The sequence below is a fragment of the Coturnix japonica genome, chromosome 3 (assembly GCF_001577835.2).
Source record: "Coturnix japonica isolate 7356 chromosome 3, Coturnix japonica 2.1, whole genome shotgun sequence".
Classification (NCBI taxonomy): domain Eukaryota; kingdom Metazoa; phylum Chordata; class Aves; order Galliformes; family Phasianidae; genus Coturnix; species Coturnix japonica.
This window is the reverse complement of record NC_029518.1, coordinates 82,282,478-82,298,153: the sequence shown is the minus strand read 5'-3', so window position 1 is coordinate 82,298,153 and position 15,676 is coordinate 82,282,478. Positions and strand designations below refer to the sequence as shown.

Below are 15,676 nucleotides of genomic sequence, written 5' to 3'. Positions count from 1 at the left end.
AATATACAGTATACAAATTGTATTTATCTATTTTTCAAATGCACACCTTTGCAAATTGGTTTACTCTGGTTCCAAGTGCTGTCTTTTATACAGCGCATGGTAGATGAACTGGCAGGCTCCATCACATATCCTGGATTGCACTGATAGCGGACTGTCTTATTAAAGGTGAAATCATTTCCAAACTGAATGCCATTTGCTAATGCACCTGGATCTCCACAGCTGATCACTAGTGAGGAAAAGAAAAAGAAGGAATTTTTTTCAGTAAACATTATGAAACATTAAGCTATATATAGCTAATGGTTTTGTTTCTTTTTGACACAGGGAAAGTAAGAGTATTTTGAACATATTTCACACAAAATCAAAGAATTAGTGTTTTTTCCCTAGCTAAAAGTCAAATTTTGATGGATTGCAATAACCTGAGACAAATTTTGAGTTCAAATATTCTTTGAACCAATGATTTTAAAATCTACAGAATCACAGAAAAGCTTTGGTTGGAAGGGACCTTAAAAATCATAGTGGAATAAACTAGCTTAAACTAGCATGTTCTACTGACACATAAGACTTATGTTAGTGGTAGTTGTGATTGAGACATTTGTAACAATATATCTTATGTAGGTCACTTAATGTAATTTTAGCAGTTATGAAATTCTGACCTGTGCAGTCTGGAGCAGTGCCAGTCCATGTCCCATTAGCAGTACAATGTCGAGTTGTTAGCCCTGAAGTTTTGTAACCTTCCCAGCAGGCATAAATAACTGAGCTGGAGAATAATATTCCATCACTGTATACTATCATACCATTGGCTGGAGTGCCAGGGTTTCCACAAGATACAGCTATGAAGAAAAGGTTAAAAAAAAATAAGTATTTCCTTGATAGGTGATTAGCTGGGAAAAAAAAATAGAAAAATTTAAAAAAAAAAAATAGTGATCAACTATTTTTAATCAGCTTGGCTCCAACCTCCTTGCACTCTCCTTTCAAGAGGGAATATGTAAAGAATATATGTACACTGACCTACTCATATCAAACTTTCCTACAACAATACTGTAAACAACTTTTGCTTTTATGAGCAGGGAGAGAACCACAAATCTTACAATCTCTGCTGATCATGATGCAGTGGATAATGGTTTCATATGGCCCAACAAAGCCTCAACAGAGGAAATAAAAATATAATGTAATCTGGAATAATCCAGTTTTCAGATGAAATATGAAGCATATCAGTTAATCCAAACAGAAACAGCCACAAATGCTTTCCTTTTACTGGTGAATAGCTGACCATTAACATGCACTTTGAGTCTACCAAATGTTGACTGCAAAATGGTTACTATGTGGCACAGATAAAATTGGTACAACAAAGATAAAAGTGAAACAAGCAAAAGAGAGAAAATGAAATGAAGAGTACTGGTGCTCATCCACTATTCCCAGCTTTCTGCTGCAAATATTAGGATGAGGGATCACGATGTGATGGTTAGAGATCCTGTCTCTTTCTGGACATGAGTGAAATCAATCTACAAACAGAACCCTAATATAATGAACTCCAATTAAATAATAATAATAATAATAATAATAATAATAATAATAATAATAATAATAATAATAATAATAATAATAATGATAATAATAATAATAATAATAAAAATAAAATAATAAAAAAAAACAACACCTCACGCATCCTGTAAAGGTCTATTACAGATCTTCATCTTAAAGCCTGAATATAGCAGAGATTACTAAAACACTATGTTTTACACTGCACTGCAAACTTCTGTTTTAGTTATGAAGATCTTCATGGTTCCATGCATGATATTCAGTGCAGGTGTTAATGCAAATCTTACACACACTCTTCCTAGTAGGGAACCTTAATATCTTCAAGAAGAAACAGCAGTTCTCAGATTCATACATGAAGGGATGTTTATAGCGCTTCTGAAAATACCTCGGATTCTCACTGTTGTCTTTAGATCTCAAATTTTCTCAAGTATTTGTGTGTGAAAACATTTAACATCAAGACCTTCAGTGAAAAGGATAATGAGGACTAACAACATGTTTTTCGAAGATAGACGAATGTTAGAACTGATATGGAGCCAGGGTTAACAATTCTGAAGTAAAGTCCACTAATTCTGCCTATGAGAAATATGCACTGGCAGGAAACCTTTAAAATATTCTTGGGTTTTATCAGCATTTTGGGGGTCTTTGATGTTCTGTATTAATTACTCTAGCAAAAATCACCTCATTTTTAAGATCAAACAAAGGGATTAACATACTAAAATTTTATACAGTATGTGACTTCTGGATAGGTGGAATAAATACCAGCTGTGTTTAATGACAGGCTGAGATAAAACCAGTTATAAACTCAGAGGATTTGGCACTGTGACATGCTTTACACAGTATACACAGAGCTGAAAAAATGGTTCTCTCATAATCTCATTGTTACTTATGCTAAACAAAAAAACAATGCAAGCAAAAGAGAAAAATTGAAAGAAAGGTGTTTTTGTTTTTGTTTTTGTTGTTGTTGTTGTTTTCTCTTTTTCTGGAAACATAAGGATTAAGGAGAAAAAAAAAAAAAAAAAAGATACAAAACTCAGCTGCATTTCACAAACCACTGATCGCTGCCACATTTAATGTCTCCAAGACAGAAAACAATAAAACATGCTGAAGAACTTCAACTTTCTCCTACAAATATTGATTCTGTGCCTACTGCCATTTTTATATAGTTAGAAAATGAATCTGTACTGAGGAATACCGCAAAAGAATAATTGTTAGATGCTAATAAAATATCATTAATTATCATATTTTATACCACCTTCCAGTTTATAGACTTATACAGCAGACATGAAACACTACAGAATCCATGAGCTATTTTTCTCATTTCACTCTTACATGTGTTTTCCAGAAATACTCTTTGCTGTTTTTCTTCTGAAAAACCTAACACAGTCTCTCATAATAGCCTCTCATAAAATAAAGTCTCTAATAAAAAATAACTTATGTGGAAAAATATTTATTAATTTGTTCTTAGTTAAAAAATCAACACCATTTTCTCTTATGTTCAGTCCTTGATGTCTAGACACTACACAGAAAGAGATGAAGATGGATGACAGCTTTCCCTATATTACTGTTATCATATATTCAATCAGTAGCATTTTTTTTAATTTCACATGTTTCTTAGGTATCTCTTCTCTTTTTCCAGTCTCATTAGTTGTTGAACTAGAGTTTCCTCCCAGTATGAAAGCATATTTTTGTGACATATTTCTTTTTAACTAAATAATACAATTCCATTTATAAAGGTATTCAATGGTGTCATAAATACTGTGGCATCATCAATACTTACCCTCACACACAGGCTGTATACCTGACCAAGACCCATTAAGCAGGCACGTTCGTTCTGAAGAGCCTCTTAGTTGATAACCCATTTCACAGGAGAATCGAAGCAAACTTTTTATTTTAAACTCATCTCCTAGTCTAGACCCATGGGCTGGTATTCCTGGATCATCACAGTAACCAGGATTATTTCCTGTAACAATATATCACAGCAGAATTATTGGTACAGATATTACAGGTAATTATAGTGGCAGTACAGATTCTATCTTGTGAATATTACTTCTAGCTAGATTATTTCTACCTCACAGGTCTGATTAACCAGTCAATTGCCTTATCATAAAAAGTGGCTGATACAATAAGAGAACACAAAGTTGTCAAGGAGGTATAGTCTCATTACGAACAATTTATTATTAGTTTCATTAAATTTTTTTTATCATCTATATTTCCTTTGAGAACTATACCTCTTTACCCGTGGCAGTCCTTAAATGGGATCTAGGAGAGGTGCAGACAGGCTCTACCCCTTCTGGTCACACAGGTGAACTGCCCTCACCTATGCTCCCATGGTGGACTCATTGCTCTTCTCAGGTGATCAATCAGTGGATCAGGCTGTGACTCAACAGTTCCCATACACCAAGTAAATACAAGTTTCAAGCATTATACTAGGACTCTTTTTCCTACTCCCTTAACATAAACCTAATCAGCTGTCTCATTTGTCCATGCCTCAAGCATTCTTTGACATTATGAATATATATTTAATGGATATTTAATGGAGTCAGCTTCTGAGTACCTAATAAGAAAAGTGTATTTACTAACAGAATTCTAAATGCTTTAGAGGAGTGAGAAACTTTTAGAAAATTATCACAGCTTTTTAATCAACAGAGATTGGTCTCTCCTTTTCCTACAAAATTCCCTTGCTCACTAGATGGTTTCAGATCCAATTCAAAATTAGATAAATATATTCTACATCAGTAACAATGTTTTAGTTGCCCTAAATACATCTTTGCCACAGAAGAACATGTTTTTATGGTTTAAAAAGCTATATTCTAATCATATAGATAGAAGTTTCTAAAAATATTATCACACTGAGGACTATTATCTGAAGAGTTTCAATTTCTTTCCACCAAAATCAGAATTTCCCTTGTGGTGGGAAACATTAGATAACAACACTTGAGGGCTCTGACATTTAAAATGTTCAAGTCTTGATGCAATCTCAGATCTGGCAACCTTTACTGAACAAAAAGGTGGTGGGCATAAACCTGAGCTTAAGATAAGTAAGAAAAGGCCAATTCTGTGTGGAAATGATCCATATGATTGTCCTGCAGAGAATATTTTCAGGTCTAGACCATGACAGCAGTGAGTCCCACAGCTGCGAGAAGATTCTAATTAAACCTTCCTCTTTAAGCAGCAGAGAACAGAAAGGAAACATGATTGATTAAAATTTATTTCCTTTCCCACAGTGCTTCAAATCCTATTCAGCATCCTTAGAGAATCAGTTCATAAATGGACAATTGTCAATTAACTCTTTTTTAGAGTTCTCAATTTAAATATCTCACACCTATTTGAATTAACAAGTAAATCAAATCTTAATTGAATCATATCAGTTCAACAGTGAGCATGTTCAAAGGCCTAGGAGACAATATAAGATTCTATAATAAACAAAAATGGAACAGTTTTCTCATTAGAAAATTTTCTTCCTCAGCTTCACAGGTAATTGGCTGTTTGTTTCTTTTTTGTTTGTTAGTTTGTTTGTTTGTTTTTCCCTTGGTTTGATTCTCTGATAAAACATTAATACACTAGGAATATCACTAATAGTTACACCAACAACACTAAGTAATGTTCTATGGCTCGTTCTAAATGTGGGAGAAGGGATGAGAATAAACTATTCTTACACTTCTTGAAAGCACATAAAAATTGCAGAGGTTTTTCATATTTGCATATTGCATTATTGCTACTAATGAATATTTCTGTTTGTGAAAAGCAGTTCATAAGGTAAGAAGTTTCTCAGCTAGTATCTTTGCTGTGATGTTTTATAACTAATCATTTTTACATGTGACAATCTTTGTTTAGTTAGCAGTGAATAAATGCATACACATAAGTCAGAACTCTTAACAGTTTTAAACAGTGTTTTGTGGTGTCTATTTTCTGCAATATCCAGCAGTATCATCTAACTAAAGAAGAATGTACCAAAGTAACAATGGAGAGAATGAGAGCAAATGTTATTAAATATTTCAATAACCAATTATAATTCATGATAAGTGGCTTTTTGTGAAATTAAAATATACCTGGAAAAGAATCTCAATAAGTATGTGACTACAGTTAAAAATTGCTTGAGAATACTATTATTCATGTAATTCCAAGGTGACATTCAGGTGACAGTGGTTACACCTACCTGAACAGTGAGGGAGAGTCCCACTCCAGTGGCTATCTTCTTGGCACTCCCTCGTAGAATTTCCTATGAGTCTTCGACCCGCTGTGCAAGAATAGTGGATTACAGAGCCATATGTAAATTTGTCTCCAGAAAGAACTGCATTGGCAGGTACCCCAGGATGTCCACAAGAAATGGCTAGTGGAGGAAATAGCACAATATTTACAATGTTTTTATGACACAGAAAAAACCTTTTATAACCTTTATGTGTAAAATTGGTACATAAAGTATACTTCTTTCTGGATCTCTGTAACTTCTCAAGTTTCACTGTAACTAAAGATAACATACTGGTCATTTTTAATACTAAGCATAAAAAACTACATTTAAAATAAGTTATCCATCTTCCCCTGTTGTTATACACGGTGTTCTTCCTTCTTTTGTTTCCAGTCATTCTCCTAATGTAGAAACTACACATTTTATATGTTAAGGATGGGAAAGAAGAACAGAAGGTCATTGTTGCAACGTGCTTCTTTATTATAGGTAAAATAACAGTAAGTAGTTTTATCATGCCTATAAAATAACTAGAGGCAATTTGCACAGTACAGAGAAATAAATATATAAATACAATTGTAGAATTATTTTAAAATGTATTACACTAAGTAAGCAAGAAGAAAATATGTTATTGATCATTCAGGTAAATTATGAATCATATTAAGCAAATGCTTAATCAAGCTTAAGTTAATGCACAGTTTTCATTTGAGAAAAAAAATCCTATACAGTTTGAGTAGTTTGATAATAATCTGAAAACTAGAAGATCTGTTACATGAGGAAACATTCATAAACTAAAGGGGAGGTGGAAATAAAATTCTGAATGCATTTTGTATAAAATTTAGGTTACCCAGTGGAGAAAGGAAAGCAGAGAAATTACATTTTTTCATAACCCTACTAAACAGTCTCTCAACCTAAACAGGTTGAAACACTCAACCCTAACAGGAAGCACGCAAACAAAAGGAACTGAACTTGAGCAGCTATATCAGTTACTGGATCTATGGGTAAAACATATCTACAGAAGAAAAAAAAAAAAAAAAAAAAAAAGTCTCTAGTCCATTAAAGTTATTGCTTATTATTTGTGTGATACTGGCTCCAGTGGCAAGATCAAACTCACAGCATGATGGATTTCTACCAAAAGGCATGGTCTTGATCACCTCTCTTTCACAGTTACATGTTTCTGCCTCTTTCCTTGAGCTGGCACAAGCATTCATGCGGCAAATGGTAATACTTTTAGATTTCTCTGGTTGTTTTCAGGTATGCACCAAGGGGGAAAACCAATCACTTGAAATCACATCTGGTATTTGAAAGATATATTTCACTGTTTCCTCTCAAATCATTTTCACATGCATAATAGAATTTACATGGCATCTCACCTTAATGGTTTTTTTATTGAACTGTGAAATTTGCAGCATGTTCCTCAGTACAACTACACTTGTTTTTTCCCAACTATAATTAAAATTCACAAACTATTCTCAAATGTTAAATTTGAATGAATACTGTTAGACTGAAAAAATACTTACACAAACACTTTGGCAGTGATCTGTCCCATAAGCCATTAGATTTACAGGTCAAAGCAGATGAGCCCAACAGATAAAAGCCCTTCTTGCAGTGATAAGCCACACTTGTCCCAAATTTGAAACTTTCAGGATAATTCTGTTGGCCATGACGAATAGCATTTTCAACAAAACCAGGATCGGAACAGTTCACCACTGTAAGACAAGCAGTATTCATCATCATTTTTATCTGGCGAAAACCAAGCGGAAATGAAACCGGTACATGGTCTAACAGTTAAAAAGAGAATAAAAATTAGATATCATGAAGATGTACATAAAGCATTTAGTACAACATTATCTAGACTGATGAAGAGGCATGGTTCATATGGAAGAGACCTTTTTCTGAAGTGTAGTAAAGCTATGTAAATCTACAGTCTTAAGTGAAATCATTTGAATTTTGATTAAGAGTGTAATGCTTACATTACAATCTTTATTTCACTTAAATTTTCTACTGCTCACATTTGTTTAAATTTAGTATTATAACCTTATAAATGTTAAAAAATATCAAACTGATTTAAGGTTTTATGAATAGACAAAATAAATATTGTTTAAACTGGAAGTTATTGACAGAAGCCAATAACTTTTATCTCCTGATTATTATTTTTTTCTGTCCCTTACAACAGACAAAAAACAAAACAACAACAACAACAAAAAAACAAACAAACAAAAAAAAACAAACAAAAAAACCCCAAAACAAAGTCCCAAAGCCCTAAAATCTCATGGTCTCATGAAGCTACAAAAGACTAAGCTGTAGAATCTTTTCCACTTGCTGTGAAGAACTCTGAAATTTCACGTTTCTAAAGATATCTAAGTTGATGTATATTTTCAAAATAAGGTGTTCTTTTTAGATTACATTATTTCCTATTGAGTTACATTTTTCGGTTACATAATTTCTTATTGTTTTTTTTGATGTTGTTGTTGCTGTGACCACTGTCAACTAAGTCTAATTCTGGCACAGACAATAAACCTTTAATTAAAATAGAGATATATGAGGAAGTTTGTCAAACAAACAACCCAATCTCATGAAGTCCTGCTAAGATATTGAGTTAGATCTGCATGAGATCATCTGTCTAAATTAACAGTGCAATTCTTTATTACGGAAACTAGCACAGCTCTCAGAAGCAATGCACGCTGTATCCTAATTAACCCTGTTTCTTAGGCAATTAGTCATCATGTAGGACTGTGTAGATGCTGCTGTAAAGCCTCCACTTTTGGAACTAATCTGTTTTCTCAGCCTCTTAAAGTTGACTCATACTAACATATCATTAAACTCTCTAGGCATAGATTCTAGATATCTACATATTTATATGCTTTCTTAACACTTGAATTTACAACTTTAAATCCTTACAAGTTAGCTTCTGCAAAGCCAGTAATAGAAATTAAGAAAAAAGATCATTGTCTCATGAAAGTACATTGGCCTAAATCTAACAGAAGACCTAATTCTAACTGAATTACCTTTGAAACACAATAGGGAAAACAAAATAAAATAAAATAAAAATCATTTTTCATGCAGATCTGAAATATACAAAGTTTAGGTATTATATTACAGTCCCAAAGAATCAATTTGTCTGTGCATTACTGGTCTCATTCTTGTACCAGTAATGGCTGTTTAGCTATTTCAGTGATAAAATACAGAATAATCACCAAACACATAATTTAAATACGTGCTCTGTGCAACAACAAAAAAAACCAAAAACATCATCATACATGAAGATTTTTTTTCAAGTAATTATGAAAAAATCCTACACCCTGTGCTAAAAAGGAAAATATTAAAAAAATAAAAAACACATTGGTGTTATTTGATAACATTTATAGATTTAAAATATATATATTTGTTAGTGTGATGTGGTGAACAAAAGCTCCAGTAAGAAGTAGTTTAGAACAGAATTTAAGTTGGCTGGCATACAGAGCTAAGGCAGTAGTTTCCCTGATTGTTTTTCACCCTGGGGACCCAGTTCTAAATCATAGTGAGAGTAGAAGGAGATTGCTTTCTCTCAATGACAGCTGTCAAGGGTTACATGGGAAATGAATTCTGGCACTCTCAATTTATTCTGTTGAGAAAAGTAGGAGAATGCTTTAAGTCTGCCCTGATGACTTCAAAACCTCATACTGAAAAGATTCAAACCCTTGAGTACAAAGAAGTGAAAAGACCGTGCCAGAGTCCTTTAGGCAGTTTTCTGTTAAAAAGTTGAATGATCACAAAAAAAAACCCAAAAAAACCAAAAAAAAACCAAAACCAAAAAAACCCACATCATTCATAGTATTTCATTTCTTATTTATTTTTTTTTGTATTGACAGAAACAATGTTAAGCTACTTTTTTTTAAACTTTTCTCTGTTTGAAAACTACTGCATTAATGTTGCTATCTAGAACATGAATAGGGAATGCCACTCAGAATGAATAAAAGTAGAGAACTCACTTTGATTTTCTGACAAATTCTAAGAACTCCTATCTTTGGAAAAGTGAACACCATTACAGTATTTCCAGTCTATGGAATTTCAGTAAAGTTCAGAGTAAAGTCAACAACACATAAAAATGGCAACTGCTCAACAAGGGAAAGAGAATTTATTTATTTATTTTTAAGCAGCTGTCTCAACTTCACTTTGAAGTATCAGAAACACAGGAATCATTTTTATTGCTACTTTTTTGTTCAGTGGGAGCCATCTGGAGAGTAAAGTTTTCATACTGATTCTGATCATGTTAACCAAAAATCTAAAGTATTAATTTAGGAAGCAGAGTGCTTTTTGAATAATATTTTTGCATACATTATTAAGATCTGTAAGAAATCATATGTCTTGGCATTGTGTCTTTGATGAACCCAAACCAGAGAAATGTAGTACTGTAGTATAACTAAGGTGGGTAATAGTGCAAATTAACATTAATCTGCAGATGAAGATTGGAAGAAAAAAATAGTTTGTATTGCCTTGTGCAACAAAAGCTAAAACACAGCTCATTTTAATTGCATGTCAAAATATTTTGCCATCGATATGAATCTTCCATTGCAAATGCCCACTCTCCCTGGAAGTATTCAAGGCCAAGCTGGATGGGACTTTGAGCAACCTGGTGTAGAGGGAGGTGTCCCTGCCTATAGCACAGGAGTTGGATGACCTTAAAGGTCCCTTGCAACCCAAACCATTCAATGATTCTATGAAGTGTTCTCTCATTATTACAAAATAATAATAATAATAATAAATAAAATACTATATTTCCTAAGGGAAAGTTTCTGCCTGTTATGATAACTAGATAGCTAACTCACTTGATACTGACATAAAACTGATGTAAAAAGTACATTAAATATCAATAAATTAACAGTTACTATTCTTAGCTTTGTACAGAGTAGTTTTAATGTTACAAAATTAGTTTAATTCAAAAAAGCTTTTTTTTTTTTTTTTTTTTTTTTTTTTTTTCTCTTGGATACATAGTAAAGCTCTTCTTTTTAGAAGTTCTGGCTGTATGTCCATTTATCTGTGGGCATATATGTGCAAGTTTGACCAATTTGGTAATTTCTATCAGGATAATACCATCTCGGGAAGAATGTCTTAAAATATTTCTCTCTAGGTTTTTCCTAATCAGAGCACTGTTTTCCACATGCGAGAAGAACTCTTTGGTTGTACCTAAAAGATGTTTCTGTTACTACATTTTGAGGTGTCTCTGCCAGATCTCCAGGTACGTAACGCTCTACAGATGAGTCAACTTAAGTCCTGTGCAATCTCTGCTGCCTTCAGGTAAATAGCTCAGAAAATTTATGGCATCTTTCATTGCACCTCAACTCTTTATTTAGAAATTTTAACAAGCTCTAATTGATAGTAATTAATATTCCTCTTAATATTATCAATACAGCATCAACATGAAGAAATTAAGATCACTTAATATTCAAAGTCTCAACAACAGCCTCTGGCTTCAGAATCACAGAATTATCAAAGTTGGAAAAGACTTAGAAGATCATCTAGTCCAACCATTACCAATACTTCCCGGCTAAATCATATTCCTCAACACCACATCCAAACATTTCTTGAACACTCCCAGGGTCGGTGACTCCACCACCTCCCTGGGCAGTGCATTCCAATGCCTGACTACCCTTTCTGAGAAGTAATACTTCCTAATGTCCAGCCTGAATCTCCCCTGGTGCAGCTTAAAACCATTCTCTCTAGTTCTATCACTGATTACACAAGAGAAGAGGCCAAATCCCAGCTCACTACAACATCCCTTCAGGAAGTTATAGAGAGCAGTAAGGTCTCCCCTGAGCCTTCTCTTCTCCAGGCTGAACAATCCAAGCTCCCTCAGCTGCTCCTCGTAAGGCCTGTACTCCAGACCCCTCACCAGCTTTGTAGCCCTCCTCAGAAAAATAATACAGAACAAGAGACATCATTTTCTCAGTTTACACGAATCCTTGATATCATAGTTGAAAAACTTATCAAATTCAGAGTTGCTTTATCTTTAGATAACAAGAATCAGTCAACTGTTTCAATCTGTCCCAGCCTTCTATCAGCTGTCATCAGAAAGTTAATTTGCCTTGTCAGTAAAAGAGAGGAACACATCATCGCTGATTCAAAAGATTTTTGCCCACTAAGGAAAACATGATGAAATTTATAGTTCTTTGTACATACCCAATTTTTGATAAGATAAAAAGTCTGATTAAGCTCTTCAAAAACATATTGTTAATGAGATTTTTATTAAAAAAAAAAAAAAAGAAAAAGAAAAAAATTCAAATTAGAAATTCAGTACAGAGGCAGAATATATGAATAAAGAGCGATCTAAATCTTTTATTACTAACAAATTTCCTGGAGTTGCTGATACAGTCATTAATATTAAAAAATGTGAGCCCAAACCTCTGTAACATAGCCAAATCCGTTAAAAGTTTTCTGATTTCAAGAAATACATTTTTAATGGGTGAAAAGCTCTTGAATCTCATTTCCAAGAACATAAAACATTTTGGAGACAACAATAGCAAAAAATAACCATATAAATGTTTCCTGAAATGTCAAACCAAAGATCCCAGAGTAAGATAAGCTCCTTCTTGCAAGTCCTTGCACTCCAGATTTGACAAAGAGTGGCATTTAATAGAACAGTTCTTACTTCAAGCATAATATATGGACAAATGACCTATAGTGCAATCAGAAGTGCAGAGGCCTGACAGGGCCATCTGATTCTTTTCTCATTTCAGTGGCTGAGATGAAAACTCAACTCAAGTTGAGTTCCAAGGCTGAGATGAAACTCAAACACTGAAATAAAATTATTTATTATGGCAGTAAAGAAAGAAAGAATAGCAATGATAATTACTATATATGTATATATATATATACAAAACAAGTGATGCACAAAGCAATTGCTCACCACCCACTAGACCCACCAGTACCTGAGCAGCAGCAGCCCCCCAGGCAAACTCCTCTCCATTTTATCACGTGATGTCATAAAGTATGGACCACGCCTTTGGCCAGCTTAGATCAGTTGTCCTGGCTCTGTCCCCAACCAGCTCTGTCTACCCTTCCAATCCCCATTGCTGGCAGGACAGTATGAAAAACCAAAAAGCTGAAATGTCCTTGACTCTGTATAGTACTGCTCAGCAACAACTATAATATCAGAGCGTTATCACCATTTTTTTTCTCCTAAGACCAAAACATAGTCTCATACCACGCACTAAGAAAAAAATCAACTCTTTTCTAGCTGAAACTAGGACAATATCTGAGTAACTTTCTTTGTAACTGGGGTTTATCTTAAACAAACCATGCAGTCTCTGCTTCTGACTGTCAAACAGAACAGATCTGAACTGAATCTGCAGGATATGTGAAAAAGTATATATTTTCAATAGGAACTCAAATACCTTACAGATAAGATAAAGGACTGTTTTCACCAAGGTCTAGTGCCACAAAGTAGTACAGAAGGAAAAAAGAAGTAGACAAGTCTAAATATGAACAGCTGACTGGTTCCTGTTTCTCCTTTTACATAATTAAATTGCTCTGCTGGTTAAGTCACTTGAATAAACTCTTCAAGTAGTGACTAAGGGAACTGCCATTTATTCATTGTTTTAATGAGAATGAAAGTTCTAATTCAACACAGACTGAGCTTGAAATTGCATAAGCTATCTATCAAATAATATGATGAGCTAATTACCAAAGATAATTATTATTCTTAGGAACAACTACTGTAATAAAATATGAGTTTTAATAAGCCAACTGAACTTACATCATTTTTAGTCCCAGTGTTACCTGAGCACAGCTTTAATGACTGCAATTTTCTTTAGCACATTAAAGCCAAGTTACAGAAGATAACTGTGACAGAGAAGCAGACAGTGTCCACCTCCACTACTAAAATAAGTGCAACCTTTAGGGAAGATGGTAGTTTCTGGCACTATGTGGAAGTCATAGGCAGAAGCAATTCAGGAATTTCCTAGAATGCACTGATGATAACTTCTTCATCAAAGTGATAGAGATGCCAAAGAATAGTGCTCTGGTGGACAACTCCATTTGTATGAAAGGAATATGACTAGGTATAACATTTCAAAATTATACTTATTAAAGTTTATGTCCTTCTGTAGAGTTCACAAAAAGATCACTAAATTATATCTAATATCTGAGAACTTTTTCTCAAGGCTTTTGAGATCTTTCAATATATCTTACATGTTTCACTGCATTTTCTGCCTTTCACCTAATTGCATAGTTTGCAGTGAGAAGGTATTTTTCTGCCTTAATGATTCAAAACAAAACATTCCATAGTATTATTTACTATTATAATCAACTTGCTGGACTCAGCACTGAGAAAGTATTTTCTATAGTACAAACTCTTTTGGGAGCTTGTTACTGGTCTCATCAAGACCTTGATATAAGTCTGACATTAACCTCATATTCTACAACTGAGTAAATCAAATAAAAACAGTGGCCATAAACAGAAAGAGTATGAAAGGATAATTTAATAGCATAGTATTCCTTTTAATTCTGTTACTGACATCTGAATACATAAATAAAAAAGACATGATTAAGTATGAGAACTTTTCATTTTCTTAGGTTACAGTGTTACTAAAATGGCTTATTTTCCTTTTTCTCTAGTATGTATATTTTACACACAGTTTTTTTGTTTGTTTGTTTGTTTTTTTTAACACACAAACTCTTGCTTCATTCTAAGCTTTCAAAAATTTCAGTGTTACACAGAGCATACTAAGGATCAAAACAATAAGAATGAAATCTTCATCAGTTTGTTCTGGGGAAAGAGTATTGAGGTTTCAAAAATCTTTTCAGCCATTGCAAGGAAATAACAGAAGCAATGTTGTTTAAATGCATGAATATTCACTTGCATAACAATGTTTTAACAGGAGTAATTGGCAATTTAGGAAACTTCCAGAGCACCTATGTCAGGATAGACAGTCAACTGTGATCTAGTAATGTAACATTACTTTTGTGATATCAAGTATACCTTATGTGTCTCTAAACTAAATGCTAGAGATTGCAATCTGAAAACATTGAGCTCAAATACTGAAAAATCAAGACTAGATCTTGTCTCCAATATAGAAATGCAAAAATTCATATAAATAAGGCAATAATGCCATAAATCTTCTTCCAGAATTTTGAAAGCAGAGAAAAGGATCACACATGAAACAAGACCTTAAAGAACAGCAGAATTACAGGGAAGTTTCTTACCTCGGCAGTTTGGTAAAGGGCTACTCCACTGCCCATTGCTACGGCACTGCGCTTGAGAAGCACCCTGAAGTAAGTACCCAGTGTTGCAAGTAAAATTTACAACGTCATTCAAATTAAACTCACTGCCATTAGTCATTCCATGAGCAGGATTCCCTGGATGTCCACACGTGATTGCTGTTAAAAGAAAAATAGACATGCTAGCAACTAAATCAACTAACTGAAAGGCACTGTTTCATGGAATTATTTTCAGGTTGTAGCTGTTTTTCTTTCTGAATATGTCTTTCATATTTATACAAGAAGCTTAGAAAATAATGGGATACATTTATTCATAGTTCTTAACTGCTATGGGGGGAAAATGTTAATTTTTCACTAAGACATGTAGATTCTACTTTTTTACCTCATGTGGAACTTTTAATATAAATTAATTACATGCACATGCATTTTGATAATACATTGGTATGGATTATACCTTTAAAATATTGGAACATAACTATATTTCCTACTTCTTATTTTTCCTTTAAAATTCAAAATATAGTAGTGAAAAACAAACTGAACTTAATGCACTGCTTCAGAGCACTGCTAAATTATGAACGTTCCTGTTCCAAATTTCTTGAGTTGCTCTGCTGAAATGCTACTGATCCTTTTAATCACATTTTCTTAAGGCAGTAGAAAAATCACTGTTGACATTAAATCTTTTATATTACGTGTGTGTTAATGTGCTTACATGACACTTAAAAACATTTTATAGTAGTTTAACTATACACTTCTACA

At 33.5% G+C, this 15,676-nt stretch overlaps 1 protein-coding gene across 1 annotated transcript in view; it reads right to left on the bottom strand.

Moving 5' to 3' along the window:
* The window catches only part of CSMD1 (CUB and Sushi multiple domains 1), an 883,217-nt gene that overhangs the window by 27,299 nt on the left and 840,242 nt on the right, over positions 1–15,676 (bottom strand). Inside the window, exons 54-59 of the mRNA XM_015859302.2 lie at positions 14,906–15,079; positions 7,243–7,431; positions 5,696–5,869; positions 3,317–3,499; positions 654–830; positions 47–226 (exon numbers count right to left, since the gene is read on the bottom strand). Coding sequence (XP_015714788.1) covers positions 47–226; positions 654–830; positions 3,317–3,499; positions 5,696–5,869; positions 7,243–7,431; positions 14,906–15,079 — 1,077 coding nt within the window. The remainder of the gene's footprint in view (positions 1–46; positions 227–653; positions 831–3,316; positions 3,500–5,695; positions 5,870–7,242; positions 7,432–14,905; positions 15,080–15,676) is intronic.